General features: G+C 27.8%; 3 protein-coding genes, 1 long non-coding RNA gene and 1 other non-coding gene across 8 annotated transcripts in view; 2 read left to right on the top strand and 3 right to left on the bottom strand.

The window, feature by feature from the left end:
* LOC130665749 (helicase domino) overlaps positions 1-11,846 on the bottom strand; it is a 29,858-nt gene extending 18,012 nt beyond the window's left edge. The window contains exons 1-12 of one of the 3 annotated variants that reach the window (XM_057466298.1): positions 11,644-11,846; positions 8,886-9,106; positions 7,993-8,653; positions 6,676-6,950; positions 6,207-6,533; positions 5,721-5,931; positions 5,153-5,590; positions 4,613-4,935; positions 3,653-4,330; positions 2,293-2,616; positions 829-1,228; positions 319-576 (exon numbers count right to left, since the gene is read on the bottom strand). In XM_057466298.1, coding sequence (XP_057322281.1) covers positions 319-576; positions 829-1,228; positions 2,293-2,616; positions 3,653-4,330; positions 4,613-4,935; positions 5,153-5,590; positions 5,721-5,931; positions 6,207-6,533; positions 6,676-6,950; positions 7,993-8,653; positions 8,886-9,095 — 4,105 coding nt within the window. In that variant the 5' untranslated portion in view covers positions 9,096-9,106; positions 11,644-11,846. Of the gene's footprint in view, positions 1-318; positions 577-828; positions 1,229-2,292; positions 2,617-3,652; positions 4,331-4,612; positions 4,936-5,152; positions 5,591-5,720; positions 5,932-6,206; positions 6,534-6,675; positions 6,951-7,992; positions 8,654-8,885; positions 9,107-9,867; positions 10,142-11,643 lie in introns of those variants that run through there. The other 2 variants (XM_057466297.1, XM_057466299.1) reach the window with 2 other exon arrangements.
* Positions 3,426-3,546, bottom strand: LOC130666194 (small nucleolar RNA SNORA26). The gene has a single exon (XR_008989633.1). It is a non-coding gene; the product is annotated as a small nucleolar RNA SNORA26 (small nucleolar RNA).
* Positions 11,345-14,511, top strand: LOC130665750 (DNA repair protein RAD51 homolog 4-like). 2 transcript variants are annotated; one of them, XM_057466301.1, is made up of 5 exons: positions 11,345-11,631; positions 12,341-12,491; positions 12,849-12,958; positions 13,043-13,253; positions 13,955-14,511. In XM_057466301.1, the coding sequence occupies exons 2-5, from the start codon at positions 12,348-12,350 to the stop codon at positions 14,438-14,440; spliced, it is 951 nt and encodes a 316-aa protein (XP_057322284.1). In that variant the 5' UTR covers positions 11,345-11,631; positions 12,341-12,347; the 3' UTR covers positions 14,441-14,511. The 2 variants fall into 2 exon arrangements, with proteins under 2 accessions (XP_057322284.1, XP_057322285.1); XM_057466302.1 differs by lacking the exon at positions 11,345-11,631 and adding an exon at positions 11,920-12,059.
* Positions 12,814-15,520, bottom strand: LOC130665752 (uncharacterized). Its single transcript, XR_008989576.1, has 3 exons — positions 15,375-15,520; positions 13,025-13,233; positions 12,814-12,945 (listed from the first exon to the last, which is right to left on the bottom strand). It is a non-coding gene; the product is annotated as an uncharacterized LOC130665752 (long non-coding RNA).
* Positions 15,078-16,152, top strand: LOC130665751 (ATP-dependent RNA helicase ddx54). The gene is made up of 2 exons (XM_057466303.1): positions 15,078-15,300; positions 15,492-16,152. The coding sequence occupies exons 1-2, from the start codon at positions 15,230-15,232 to the stop codon at positions 16,150-16,152; spliced, it is 732 nt and encodes a 243-aa protein (XP_057322286.1). The 5' UTR covers positions 15,078-15,229.
* The last annotated feature ends 291 nt before the right edge of the window (positions 16,153-16,443 follow it).

The raw sequence follows: 16,443 nt of genomic DNA, 5'->3' as shown, positions 1-16,443 counted from the left end.
TAATTTCAAAATATAATATTTAAAATATCAATTAAAATAATTATTTTAGCCGAAAATTAAATAATTATTGGTCGATTAAAAAGCAAAATAAAAATTCAGTTACCCTGAATCGGGAATATTTACACAATTTTTAATTTTTTAATAAAATTAAATTATAAAATAATTTTCCTTTAAAAATTAATAGACAATAAATCAATAATTTAATTTTTACACGAATTTCATTAACGAAAAAATAAATAATTTCAAACTAAATTAATCGTATTCATTAGATGTTAATATTATAATAATAGAATAAAGTAACCAAATTAAATTAATTACCTGCATTGGTTGACTGTTGACTGGAATGAAGAATAATATGCCGACCTGTAGACGTTTGTACTAATTGAGCAAAACTTGACATGGGTATCCTCTGTACAGAGTCTCCTTGTTTAAACGTAACAGTTTGCGTTAATCTTTGTAAGCCATCGCGGATATTTGGACTGCTCACGGCTATTTTCTGAGCATTTATCGTTGTCGTAGTACCCGTTACGGGTGTTGTTGTTTGAGAATTGTGCGCTATCGCAGCCATTGGTATCGCTACATTAAAAAAAAAAAATTTAATTCAATTAAATTAAATTTTAAATTCTACAACTTGAATTACGATAAAAATTTTTTAAAAATTCAAATTGTTTTCCCGGTTCTAGAATGTACATAATATGAATTAAAAATGAACAGGCTGGCCAAGGAATTTATTATAGCACCATTGCAAAGGCAGATTATACGAGTGATACAACCACCGATCGATGATGCATTAATTTATAAATATAATTAATAATTAAATTATTATACCTTTAACATTTCCTTGATGTTGAACAAGCTGAACGTAACCTTGTAATTGTTGTCCACCAGCAACACGTAATGTAACACCTTGTCCAGGAGTTTGATTATTTATTGTTTTAATTAATGGGGAAGTACCAACACGCGGTGTTGGTAAAATACCAGTAAAACTTTTTATTTTAGCTGGAGTTACTTGCTGGGGTGTTACTGACGGTGGTTTAACTTGATTTGACAATCTTACAGTTATTTTTATTTTACCCGCTGGACAACGTGGTGGTGGCGGTGGCTGACTATCTATTTCTTCAATTAATTTACGAGGTGTTTGTAAACGACGTATTCTGTGTGACACAAATGCTGTTATTGTACGTTCTATTTTCAATAGATTTAAATTTAAAATGGCCAAATCAATGTGCTGAAAATAAAATAATCAAATTTTAAAACTATTAATTATTTTTTATATTTTATAGTAAATTGAGTGACAAGAATTAAACAAGACGATTTCAGACAAGGGTCAAGTCGAGAGTGCTAGAGACGAAGGCAAAGGCTGACATTACTCGATCTGAAATCGTGTTTTATCCCGTGCCACACACCGAGCATATTCAGAAAAACACTTTGGGGATTGATAAATATTTATCCAAATGATTATGAAGCTGAAAGCCACGTTGTTTAATTAAAACCAGAGGAACAAGAGAATACCTGATACTGCATTTACCTTCTCGCGGAGTTTACGAACGCTATATATTAATAGTTATGTCGAATTGTTCCTCTGGTTTAACCAGATAGTTGTGAACACAGAAGTTGCATCTTTCTCTTCCAGAGTGAGTTTCTGAACATGACCTACATTTTTCATGATTACTTGCATTCTTACTGAGTTTTAAAGCCTGGGGTCGGTCATAACAGACTAATTTCTGACTATTAACGAGGTAAAAAATAATGCTGCATAGAAAAAAAGGATTATTTGACGCAAAACAATTATACTCGCTCTGAAAAAATTTTTGCGTTATAAATTGGAAACCAAAATTTTCTTGGAGCAAAAAACAATTTTTTGCGACCAGAAATTTTTTTCAGTCCTAAGAAAATTTTTGTTTTCTATTCATAATGCAAAACATTTCTTGCGCCAAAACATCATTTTTTTCTTGTGTATTTTAAATATCCAAATTTTAATAGTTAAACATTTTTTTTTTTATTGAAATTTATGTTATTTATTTTAATTTTTCAAAGATAACTGTCAGATTGGTTGGCAAATAGAATGATATGAACCAAATTTAATCATAACAAGAATGAAATCAAGTCAGAAACTTATGAGTTTGTTCTCTAGGGAACGAACTGATCAGTTTCTGCCTGCTAAATCACATTGATCGGAAATTGGTTTGTTTCGACTGCAAAAACAGGGATTAGAACTAGCAGATTTAATGCAGGTAATATGGAAAAATTGATTTACATTTTTAAAAATAAAAAACAAAAAACGTAAATTACCTTGAATGGATCGTAATCAAGTGCACTCCATACTAATGAAGCTGTAATAAAGTCAATAGCTTCCATTTGAAATGGTGACACCGTCGGTCTTACTTCAAATAAATTTGGATGGTTACATACTTTACGTAATTGCATCAATACATTGATGACACTCAACAAATTACCACTAGCCAAAGTTTCACGAGTTTTAGCACGTGACATAAAATCATCGTATAAAAATCTTTGACGTTTTGATAAACGACACATTATTACGTGTTCGTATTTCTTTGGTAATTGTTTTTCTACTTCGGTTTTCAATCTTCGGAGTAAAAATGGACGTAAAACCTATAACAAAAAAAAAATAAATAAATAACTTTAGATTTATTTCTTTAAAAAAAAAAAAAAAAATTTAATAAATTAAGAGACCCGATATCTTATGTTAGCTATCAAAAGATACTTTTAAAATCATGAAAGAAACATGTGCAAATAAAAGTTATCAATGTAATAAAAATCAAATTTAAATTTACCGCGTGACTGAATATTAAAGATTATGATAACATTTTTTAAACGACAAACACAGAGTGTACTCTTCAATGTACTGAATCACGCTTTGTATATTTAAATATTAATAAATTTCTTTATCAAGTCAGTTGATTGCAAACAAATCAATAAAATTATTCATTTATGCGCTGAAAAAATTTACATAGATAAATTATCTTTTTATTTTGATTATTAATAAAAAAAAGTAACTACTCTAGTATAGATTCTTCTCATTAGCGCGTAATTTATTTATTTTTTCTATTGTAGTAAATTTCATATTAATAAATTTATTAATTTTATTTTACTTAAAATGAAAATCGGTAATGCTCTAGCTCCAGTTAACTATAGCAATGGCGCGAATTTATTAAAAGTTTGATTTTTAATATTAAATTCGCAATAAATGTAAACATTTTCATATGTTTGAAAGCTGTTTTTCGTATTAACAGAATTATAAACAAATGTCTATGTGCGTGTGTGTGACATTTATTAATTTTTCTAGCGAAAAATGGAGACAAAAAAACAATAATAATTTAACTCAAGTTAGAACATTATAAAATTAGATGTTGAGTCCCTTATCTTACAGAATAAAAAAAATGACTTATTTTTAAAAATTAAATTGTAACTCCAGACAGGATTCGCATAACGTAAAAAATTCCACTTATCCGTTACACGAGTTTTAATGGAGATTAAATTAATATTTCGCTGATTTATAAATAAAGACCAATCAAGATATAATTAAATCAAGCAGGTTGTCGGCAGCGAATGACCATTTATTTAAATAAATAAATAAAAAAAAAATATTAAAAAACTTAAAATTTAATATTACTTAGTACGTACAAACCTTATGAAGTCGACGTATAATATTTTCGTTGTATTCACTATTTCCTTCAATCATACCAGTGACGGGATTACTAAACCATTCTTTGAATTCACGATGCGATTGAAATACATTGGGCATAAGAAAATGCATCAGTGACCAAAGTTCCATGAGATTATTTTGTAATGGTGTACCGGTTAACAATAAACGTCTTTGTGTTTGAAAATTTAATAATAATTGCCATCGTTGTGATTTAAAATTTTTAATATTTTGAGCTTCATCTAAAATTAAATATTTCCACTTTTTCCGACGGAAACTTTGATGATCTTGAATAACAAGTTTATAAGATGTAATACATATATGAAAAGCATTTGGTTTTGTCCAACCGGTTCTCTTTTGTTTACGTTCTTTTTGTGTACCATAATAAGTAAGAATTTTAAAACCCGGACACCATTTTTTACATTCCATTTCCCAATTTAACATCACAGATGTAGGTACTATTATTAAGTGAGGACCCCAATTGCCCTTTTCACAAGCAAGATGTGCTAACAATGCTATTGTTTGAATTGTTTTTCCAAGACCCATTTCATCAGCTAATATTCCATTCAATTTTCGTTCGTACATTGTTACAAGCCAATCAAGACCAATGTGTTGATATTCACGAAGCGAATGTTTCAAAAGAAACGGGATTTTCGTCACGACCTTCAAGAAAAACAATAATTTTCATGAATTAATTATAAACTATCAACTATCAATTTATAATTCATAAAAAAATAAATTTTATTAAAAGAAAAAATTGTCTGACTCTTTTGCGCAATAAATTATTTAATTTATTACATGGGAAAGCATTCACGTTTAATCTACCTTCCGTGAAATAATGAGAAGCCATAGAAAATGCTAATCATTTTGGAGTGAAGGTATAAAAAAAAAGAAAAAAAAAAATTGATAATAAATTAAGACGTTGAAAACTATGAAATTACTTACACTTGTTGTTAGTAGTGTATTCCCTTTGGGTTGAATACTTTCAGCTAAGGCGGCAACATCATCCATTTCGTTGTGCGCCTCAGAGTTTGACTCATTGGCATTTTTACTCGACGATTTATCATCTAAATCTTCTAACAACGATTTCAGACCAATACCCGTTTCCTCATCGTCATCATCACTTTGACTTTGTGAATCTTCATCATCTTCTTTAGTTTCATCTTCACTTTCATTTTCACTTTCTGATTTTTCTTCAGCTTCAACTTCAGCCTCGGCCTCGGCTTCAGCTTCGACTTCACCTTCTTCATCATCATCCTTATCAGATTCTACAACAAATAAAACAATGCGTTTAATAATTTTATATCATTAAAAAAAAATAAAAGAATATTTATATTATATAAATTAAACTCAGATAAATGCCTCGGTAATTTCACGTTTTGGGGTCGAGTTTGAATGGATGCTCGCCCCATCAAGTTCGGTAAGAGTATCATCATTGAAAAAATATAAATAAATAATAACTCAAATAAATATTTAAAAACGTACCGTGTTCACTTTCTTCATCGACATCCATGGAAGCTGGCATACTTCCATATTTGGCCATCAGTTCATCAATAGACATTTCATTTTCGGCTTTAAGATCGTCCAACTCTTGCCGATGATCTACACTATTACCTTCTGCCTCTTCCTGTTCCATAATTGTATTTTCATCATCTGAAGATTCTTCCGAAGCAACGGTAAATTCAGCATCACCATCTGTATTATTTTCTTCAACATTAATCGAATCTTCTGGAGGCGGAGACAAACTTTTATCCCTCTCTTCAAGATAGTTTGGCGGTAATTCCTTTAGTAAATCTTCTAAAGGTATTTCAGATTCTTTTTTAAGTAACTCAACTTCCTCTTTGTGATTTGATTTCATCTCCTCTTCAGCTTTTGCTATCGTTTCTTCGTCATCTTCTGAACTTTGATTTGGCTCAAATTCATCTTAAGAATTATGTAATAATTTAATTTTAATCTTTTGTTGTCAAGATTAATGAAAAAAAAAAAAAAAAAAAAAAAAAAAAAAAAAAAAAAAAAAAAAAAAAAAAAAAATGCATTATTATTATTTATTTACCATCTGAATGTTGTTTTTGTGCGGGTACGGGTGATGCTATTCTCGAACTATTTTTAGAAGCTGAAATACTCGTGGTACCTTCAGTTTTATTTAATCCTTCCGTTAACCACGTGGAATATTTTTCAGTTTGGCCGACAATAAAGTTCAGTTGCTGATCTAGTACTTTTTTTCTTTTTTCGTCCAGTCTAGTCTGCTGTTTGAACTCCACGAGCTGTTTTTTTTTTTAAACAAAAATAAAGTATAATTTAATAAAAAGTAAAACAATAAAAATATAAATGCAACCCGATAAAAAAATATTAAATTGACATCTTTAAAAATTACTGTGTCTAAAAAATCTTAAACTGAATCACGTGATACAGTTGGAGTTGTCTTATTTAGAAAGTTTATGTTCCCACAATGAGCACACAAATTAAGTAATTAAGTACATAAATTGCCGGCTTAAGTACGTGGGGTAATAAATCAATATTTTAATAATAAGTTACATACTTTTTCAACGTTAGCCCAAAAGGTTTTTATTTCTTTAGCAATAAATCCAGCCATTTTTTTCAACTTCAATTCTTGCAATTTTTCCGCTTTTTGAGCCTGCGCTTCTTTTTCCAAAAAGTGTTTCTGTACCATTCTAGCACATTTTTTAGCCGCAGCTTTTTTCCATTTACGCTCCTGCGCAAAATCAGCAGCCAGCCATACCATTTCTTCCAGCAGATAATCCCAGTGTGCTTTTGTTCTCGCTGGCTCTTGTACTTTTGGTAATCGTTTTTCCGACCAAAGGCCCTCGCGCTGTAGTTCCGTTATTCTTTGCATTACATAAGCTTCCTATAATACCACAAAGACACCCATGAGATTAATTAAACTGTCGTTTAATTATTTTTAAATAATTAATTACAATACAAAATTAACAAAACCCAACGAGTAAATTATTTAATAAAAAAAAAATATATAGTAAATGAATTATTACTTGTTTAGCTTTCTCTGCAATTTGCTCCTGGTTATTTTGAATATCACATGAAGACGGAGCATTTGCAGATAATTTAAAAAGTTTGACAACAGGTTGAGCGGATGAAGTTGGAGTTGATGTTGAAGTTGCGGTAGTGGTAGCTGTCGGAGTGGTTGCTACCGCTGTTGTCATTGATACCATTGTTTTTACGCAAGTTGAGGCCGCAGGCTGTTTACTTAACGTATTTGCAGAAGGATTTGTAGTCACAACTGCTGAAGGTTTTGACGAATCTGGAACTAAATTTCAACCTACAGTTATCAAAATACAAACTTCTCATAAAGTTATTCGCTACAATGCTTTACATGAAATTAAATAAATAAATTAATATATGTATATATATTTAGCAAATTAATTATGTAATTGAAAAAAATGTAACGAGATTTTCCCTTAGATCTTGCGAGTTTAAATCCCTCAAGATCTTACACATGCTCGATATTAATATCCCCACGATCATATTGACTAATCCAGTTTTAAAAATACTGAACCAGTGGTTTTCACGTGGGTTTTTATTTGTTTATTTGGTTTTTTTTTTTGTATATATATTTATTCTATTTAAACACACAAAATAACTGACTGATAACAAACAAAATACACATTTATATGTCTACATTACAATGAATACACGATAAGCATAAAAAATGTTCTATGTTAAATATTGAATAAATTTAAATAAATCATGCCAGGATGCGTTGATGCTAAAAAAAACTATATACTAAATGAAGAAACGATAAAATAAATCGAGATATTGAAATTCTTCCATCTTAATCATCAGCACATAAATCGTGACGATAAAAAAAATATATACTTGCACACATATATATAAATTTATATATGTATATATATAAGAATATACGATCAATGTACAAAAACAGTCTAAGGAAAAGTCGTCTAGTAACATCGAATGACTGCGCTAATGGTAATCACCTATAATGAATGTGGGTGCTATAGTAGACGTGGGTGAAGGGTGAACGGTCACTGATGGAGATTGAATTGCTGCTCGGATGGCAAATACCATTCCATGTCGGCCCCCTTGAGGCCTACCTGGTATCTGTCCTACTACGTAAATCAATTTTATTGGTGCATAGATTTTATTTTTGTTATTGCTGTTAATTTTGTTTTACAGTCAGGGTTCACTAATTACAGACTTGTGCTTAAATTACAAGATATAACCGGAGACTAGGGTTAAAGATTGTGTACGATATTAAAGATTTAGTAGTACTAAGAAGTGGAACAAAAAAAATATATGTATATATGTATATAAATTCAAATTATATATACCTTGCTGACTAAGTTGTGCAACAGCAGCTGGTAAAGTTGTGGAGACTGCAACGGGAGTAACACCAACACCAGCAATCTTCACTTCTCCCCCTTGACTTGTTGAAGTCGTGTTTGAAGTGGTGATAGTCGTTACTGATGACACCGCAATGTCTGCAATTGCTGGCAACGGAGCAGTAAGATCTTCATTTTCATCATCAGGATCTAAACGATGCTGACGTAGAAATTGAAGGTATGATGACGTAGCCGGCTTCTTTTTCCACGCTTGAAAGTCCATAATATTACCACCAGCATGAAGAAAATAAAGTTCCGACGCGTTCTCCGCGTACTTTTCACGAATAGCGCGCATTCTCTTGATCTTGTGCTCCATAATACGTCGACGATAACCATTGGCGTCATCAAGCATCGTCAGTTTTTCCGTAGCATCAGCAAGTTTAAGTTTTTTAGCCGGTGGCGATGATGTTATTTGAGACGTTGGCGTAAGAAACATATTTCCCAATGTCGTTCTCACGAGTTTCGGTGATGTTGCGAGTACAACTTTCGTCGTGTTCTGCCGATTGGGTGACCCCAAAGGCGAACCACTTGCCGTTGACATATTGCTGATGTTAACAATACGTGTGACTTGTTGTAATCCAGCTGTTGTTGTCGCACCACTTGGTAGGACCTATTAATCATAATTATCATTTATTAACAATCAGTTATTTGTATCATTTATTATCAAAACAAATCATTTAGTTGAATAATTTTTATCAGATAAATGCCTCGGTGACAGCATAAATAGAAATGATTTGAATGGATATCAATTCTTCAGGTTCGGTAGAATGTCATCATTAAATTATTCTTTTAATTTATTAAATAAAAAAAATTAAAATAGTGTTAGGTCAAGAAAAAGTTACCTGAGTAAGGCCAGGAACTTGAGACGTGATGACAAATTGTTGTCCAGCTCCTGTCGTAAGGACATTGAGACCTTGACTTGCCAATACTTGCTGCAAATTAACTGTTTGCTGTTGCTGCTGAGTTCCACTGCTAGAACCGCTGCTTCCCCCATTGTTATTTCCACCCCCAGTGAGGGGCGGCAAAGTTGGCACGCCCTGCTTATCACTCATTACACATGACACTGTAATAACACATAAATAACAAAAAAATTACACATTAAATAAAATTATTAATTAAATAACTAGTAATAGTTATTAATAATTGACAAGTGTATAAATTAAACAATACGACGATTTAATTGGTTCAAGTTTATTGTATTGTTTTAATAAAAAAAATAAATAAATAAATAAGTATAAACAAAAATAATTAACACGTTTTTATAACCTAGTGTTCATGATTGCACATAACAACAATAATAATAATAAAAATAATATAAAAAGTAAGTGTCCGTAAAGTCTCGGAATACTTCGTATAATTGATTAGCCGAAATAGCGCCGAAATCAAAATCCGTAATATGAACAATCGTTATGTACAGTAATAAATTAATTTATTAAGTATTAAATAGAAACTAATTGCATAATGAATGAAATATTATTAAATTTATTAAAACCCATAGATTAATATAAACAACTTAAATAATCATGTCATTATTTAAATGAGTAAAAAAAAAATAAGACAATGAGCTCTTACCGCTACCTAAGTCTGAGATAAAAAAAAAAAAAAAATTTTTTTAAATAAATCAATTAAATTTAAAAAATAACACGAAACGACAATAAATATCAGTGAAATTAAATATAAAAATAAATACTGAGTAAAAATAATGATTTTATTGAATTTAAAAAAAAATGTATTTCGTTGCAAGCCTCGCCTCGACTCGACACGATACAAAGGAAATTTAATGTCCGCCATATTGGCGTTGACTGATTTTAAGGGCGGACTTACCATTATTTAATCACAAAATTACGGTACGTAAATACGGCATCCACATAAATAAACCGCACAATTGTTTAAAGCAATTGTAATTAATTAATTAGGTACCTCACGTAATGTTTAGTACATTAGATATATCTAATATTTTACGATACATTTTAGTTAGACTTTATCAAGGACGTACAGCACACTTCTAAACATGGCGACGGTTCCCGACAATATTTCACGAGCTAACACACAACCAGGCCCACGATCCTCGCTCGGGTTCGCTTGCTCGCTTGCCTACTACTCAAAACTTTGCTTATACAAGCCATTCCTAGATGGCATTTCTGTTCCCTTTACTTGGAGTCCTCGTATTTCATTGGTTTAAATTATACTCCAATTTGGCAACGTGGCGAAAATACTACACTCTCATTGGCTTATTTTTATACACATTTTACTTATTGCTAATATCATTTCCGGTTTTACTGGTCAAATCAGCGTCTTTTTACTAACGTACAAAATTCCGAGTAAAACTTTTTTTTTTTTTTTTTTTTTTTACAACTCACGAATCAATACGAGTGTTTACTATCAATTTACTTAATTAAATTTTTCAATTGATGATTGTTTTAGGTAATTTGAAAATTATTTTCATGATTACAGATTTTTTAAAAATGATGCTTTAATTTTTAGAGTTCAAGAAATTTTAAAAACTCATCAGACACAAAACTGATTAATTCTTTTTTTTTTTTAATTAAAATCACATGCATTACATATTAGATAATTATTATAATATATTTTATTGATATTTATCAATGAAAATATGTAATTTAGATAATTTTAGGTATTTAAATATTTATATTACTAAAAATAGCAAACATTTGATCATTTTTTATGTTTACCTAAACTAATTTAAAAATTACTTAATACAAATTTAAAAAAATTGTATGAAACTATGCACAGAACTTTCAAAAAGTTCTTGGTATGAATAAAAAAAATTTTTTGTATCAATATTGAATTTATTTATCATTCAACGAAATATTGTTGTCTAGTAATTTCACTATCAAATTATATTTAAATCGAATAGTTTTAAATATTTGAATATTAAAATTTTTTAAACAATTAATTTTAAAAATATGATCCTGAAGTTAGTAGACAGCTAAAAATTTTAGGAGTTTTTTTTTCAACAAATCAATTACAAAAATTTAAAAAAATTAAAAATATGTACATATAGGAAATTTAAAAAAACTACAGGCAAAATTTTTTAAAATATTTTTTTTTTTTTTCATAATTTATCGTTTTGAAAAAAATCGAAAACTTACAAGACGCCGGCTACAGTATCATTTAAAGATTTGAATATTATAATTTTTCGAACAAGTAATTTCAATTTTCAAATTATATATTTTAATCAATAATATTTTTCGAAATAAGTACAGCTAATTAAAATTATTTAAAATAAATTTTTAATTTCAATGCGCACGAAAATTTTACTTGGAAAGTAATTTATAACAAATCCATTATTTAATAAGTAATCGTTCAAAATAAATTATATATTATTATATGGAAATAATTGTTTAACAAATATAAATTCAACTAGTGTAATATTTAAAAGATAAGTGAGTAATTACAATTATGAAATCAATATTTATTGAAACGTGATAACTCGCGCGCAAAAAAAATTTACAGAAACTCAACATGGCGACCACGTGGTGATCATGCGTTACGAATACTAATTAAATATATGTACATGTATATATATTTTTTTCTCCAAGTTCAATAAAATAAAAATTAAAACAAGTAAGCACTTACCTCATTAACAAACTCTTCTTATAAATTACCAAGTCGCGATGGATTAAATAATTATTTAATTATCATCTATTAATCGCGAGTACTTTATTGTACGAAAATATTTTATCAAATGTAATAATAAAATTATACATATATATCTCTATATATATATGTTCTATCCGTTATCAAACGGCTTGTTAAGATTTTCAATATACGAGGTCGATTCAATAAAATTGAGCACGAGTACCTTACGTTTTACTTTCATATTATAGTTTAATTTAAAACACGTGTTTCTAAAACTATGAAAAGTTAAATATCAAATATTTAATTCCATTTTATCAGAATTTATTTATTTAAATGAACTAGTTGAGATCCTAATGATCCAACATCTACTGTTACTCTGCCCGGTTGACCAACTCCGTTCTGTTAACTATCTAGTAATTATTATTTCCGTAACTACAGATATATATATACCACTTGTTATGTCGTTTTACCACGTATGAATGTTAATACTTTATATATACATATACACACAATGTACCTACATTTACTATACTTGTATATGTATGTATCTATGTATATGCATAAATGTGAGTAAATGACGGAAATCATTTGAACGGCGCATCATCTGGATACTGATATTTCTATTGATTAGCGTAGTTGTCGTTGATAAAAATTTAAAATTTTATTACTGATATTTAATTTATATTTTTTTTAGAACTACGATGGCGAGATTAACTCCGAAAATGTTTTCATTATTAAATGAAGATCATATTAATAAATTGCATAGTAAAAAAATATTTACAGTACTTGATTTTGTATCTGAAAATTTAGAAAAATTAAAAAATATTACTGAGTTACCTGTTTTAGTAAGTTTTATTTATTTACATAAATATTTTTTTTACAATAATTTTTGTCCACGATTTTTAATAATAATCATATTTAATAAATTGGAATTTAAACAATGAAATACATTAATTTTAAAAATAATTGAGGCTGCAAAGTTGTACAGATGAGAAATAAAAATTTATTTATTTTATATTTACTATTATTAGGAAAGACATAATAATTACTGACTACTTATTCTTAATTATCGATAAATAATCATTTTTAAATTCAAAAAAAATTTCAAATATTCGAATTTTCACTTAAATATTTATTTATAAAAAAAAATAAAATTATGATTAAAGTTAATTAATAAATTAATTTATTTATTTAAACTACAGACTATTGAAACTGTTAGAAAAGAAATAGCTGAAAGATTTAGTGGAATTGATAAAGATCCATTGGTATTATTAGAGCAGCAACGGCAATTTATTTCAACTGGTATTAAAAAGTAAATAATTAATTTAATAATATTTTTTTTTTTTTTATTAATCATACTAAAATAAAATTAACTTACTTATTTTGTTGATTGTAGTCTAGATAATTTATTAAGCGGTGGTTTATATGCATGTAGAATATATGAAATATGTGGAAAATCATCAGCAGGAAAAACACAATTATGTATAACAATCGCTGCAAATATTGCTATCAATTCATCATCAGATATCCATTACATTGATATTAAAAAAGATTTTTCAGCAACAAGATTACAAAGCATTTTGGAAGCTAAAAAATTATCTGATGAGGTATTTATTAAACTCATTTATTAAATAATAATAATAATAATAATCATAATCACGAGCAACCTACAGTCACTACGTGCGACTGCCCGAGTATTATTACCAAATTTATTAAATTTGAATTTAACTGCTTACTAAAATCTATACTTTAAAGTTAACTCTAGAATTGTTTATTTCTATTATCATTGGAATTTAATGAGAAAAAACTCATCATTAACTCACAAACTTATTGATTTCGATTATTATATAATCATGGGATTTTTGAAAAAAATCTACACACGATGAAATTTTTTTTTATTAGTCATCTAATATATTTATGATACCAAATTGAATCTGTTTAATTTTTATCATCATAAAAGACATGACATAGACTAAATTTTTCTTATTTTCTCTTAATTATATATATATAATAGTTATATATATTCAGTCATATTCAGTGACAGAATAATTGAAATATTAATTTATTTGAGAAAAATAATTACAATCGTCTTTTTTTCCCGCGTAATTTAAATGTAATTCGAATGATATAGATAAAAAGGGTTTAAACCATGTAAAGGCACGAATTCAAGTCAATACCTTTCTGACGATACTAAATTTAATAACATTAACTAATTCTATCATATAGATATGGCTAGAGAACAAAACTTTCCTTGTTCTCTTAATAATATAGATAATAATTTATTTTAAATTAATTTTTTTGTGTCCAGGTAATTGGCGGCGCAATGGAGCGAATAAAAGTAACAAGTTTAAAAAATATAAGTGAATTATTAACAGTCTTGCATAATTTTTCATCATCATTCAAAGCAAATAATGATAAAGATAAACCAAAGTTGATAATAATTGATTCTCTGCCTGTTATTTTTTCAATGTTGGAAGAAAATTCTGAAAATTTTAGTTCATTAAATTATTTAGCAAATGTATGCCGTTATTTAGTTACTGAATGTTGTTTATCAATTGTTACTGTCAATTTATTACGAGTATGGCGTGATAACGACGATTTAAGAGAGCTAAGTGCTAATGATACAATGGATTTAGTACCTCATCTTGGTAAATATTGGATCAATGTTCCTAACACACGATTATTTATTGATAAACAAGATAATGAAACTAGAGAAATCAAAGTATTACAAAGCATTGATTTAGAAGTTAATTCTAGTGTTCAAGTCACTGTTGATGATACTGGATTTATTTGAATTATTATTTCTATTAGACAAAGAAATAATTTAATTTTTTTAATTTTATTTAAAGTGAAATTAAAAATAATTAATAACTTGATAAAATTATTTAAAATAAGTTCAGATAAAAATAAGTTAAATATTTAAATTTAAATTTGTAATTTTGTATTTTTTAAATAAAAAATATCATACTTTGTTTAATTTTTATCTTTATTACTTAAGATAAATATTTACTACTTATTTTTTTTTTTCAAAAGATAAACAATTAAATCTATTATTATTATTAAATATTTTTTTTTGTTTATAATCATTAGTTAGATTAAAAATTCCTATAATTATTTATTTAGTTCAATAGACCGGTGAAAAATAATACAAGTACATTTTTCATAACCAAAAATTACATTCTACCGCGCATCTACACAGTCGTCTATTTTTACGCCACAATAAGTGATAATTAAAAGTAAAATTAATAAGAATAATTAATTTAAATAAGAATAAATAATTTTAAACAAAAAAAAGAAAAAACGTTTAAAAATTTAGCGCGAAAAAATGGTGACTTCCGGAATTTTTATGATCCACAATAAAAAGCAACGTTGCCAAATGCATAATTATAAATCTCAAAGATATAAAATGTATATACATATATATATTACTACTACAATGATGATAATAATAATAATAAAAAAAAAAATATATAAAAGCGCACAAACAAAATAGTTTGTCGTATAGTTGTAGAATATTTTTATTAAATTAAGATTTTTTTAAATAAATAATTAAAAATAAAATAAAAAAAAAAATTAAATAACAATGACTTCCTTAGTAGCCGATTATGGAACATCTTCAGGTTCAGAAAGTGAATCAGAAGGTGTTAAAATTATGTAAGTATTTACAAATAATTTTTTTATCGGATTTCAAGTTATAGAAATATAAAACTTAACCTATTGTTACTAACCTTAACTATTTTTAAATAATGTAACAATTAATTATTAATTCATAAGTATAAAATAATATGCTTATTAGTTTAAAAATAATATTTATTCTGTGTAATCTGATCTGGTCAAATTTTAAGTCCAAAGGTGGAGAATGATGACGACGACGATGATGATGATGATGATGATGACAATGATGAAGAGGAAGACGGTATAAATGAGGATGATATTGATGATGAATCAAATGACCGAGATGATAATAGCAACAATAAAAGTTCATATGATAACAATAAGCTTCCATTACCGACTCCAGATTTCAATGTAACTCCCACATTAAAAACTTCCGTATTTACAAATCCATTTGTCGAAGCTGAAAAAGCCAAAAGCGCTATTTTAGAAAAACATGTTAAGATGACACCAACATTAGATGACACAAAGATGATCAATGGACGTAAAATATGTTGGAATTATCGTAAAGGACGATGTCGCTTTGGGCACAATTGTACATTTGCACATGATTCAGATCTACATCGCAGTGCTGCTGAACTTGAAGCAATTCGTACACCTCAGGAGACTGTTATTTGTCAAACACACTTCAATAATCAAAAAATTTATCATATTAATGGTGATAATCATGATGATAATAATAAAGATAATGATAATGATGATGATGAAATCGATCAAGAAAATAATCAAATGATTAAACGTAAAAAACGACCTGGACTCAGCCAAAGTCTTATTCCGGGTAAAAAAGTTTTGAAAATGTATAAAGCGCAACAAACTAAAGCTGTTGGTAGATAAAATTATTTATTATTATTATGACGGGAAAGTTTGTTGGTCAAATTAATAATTATTATTATTGATTATCGATAATTTTTTAAAAATATTTTAGAAGTAATTTTTAAATTTGAATCACTTGAATGTGTGGTTTTACGGGAATTTATTGCAAATGATTGAAATTTATAAGCAAAACTTGATATGTTGATAGTTTTTAACTGACAAACTTCCTTTTTAAAAAATATATATTAATTAAATAATTAATTGAAATTAAATGCATCGAATAATCATATAATTTTTTTCCGTATAAAGTTT

The sequence above is a fragment of the Microplitis mediator genome, chromosome 3 (genome assembly GCF_029852145.1).
Source record: "Microplitis mediator isolate UGA2020A chromosome 3, iyMicMedi2.1, whole genome shotgun sequence".
NCBI classification, from domain to species: Eukaryota; Metazoa; Arthropoda; class Insecta; order Hymenoptera; family Braconidae; genus Microplitis; species Microplitis mediator.
Note: the sequence above shows the minus strand (reverse complement) of the source record. Positions and strands in the feature narration are given on the sequence as shown.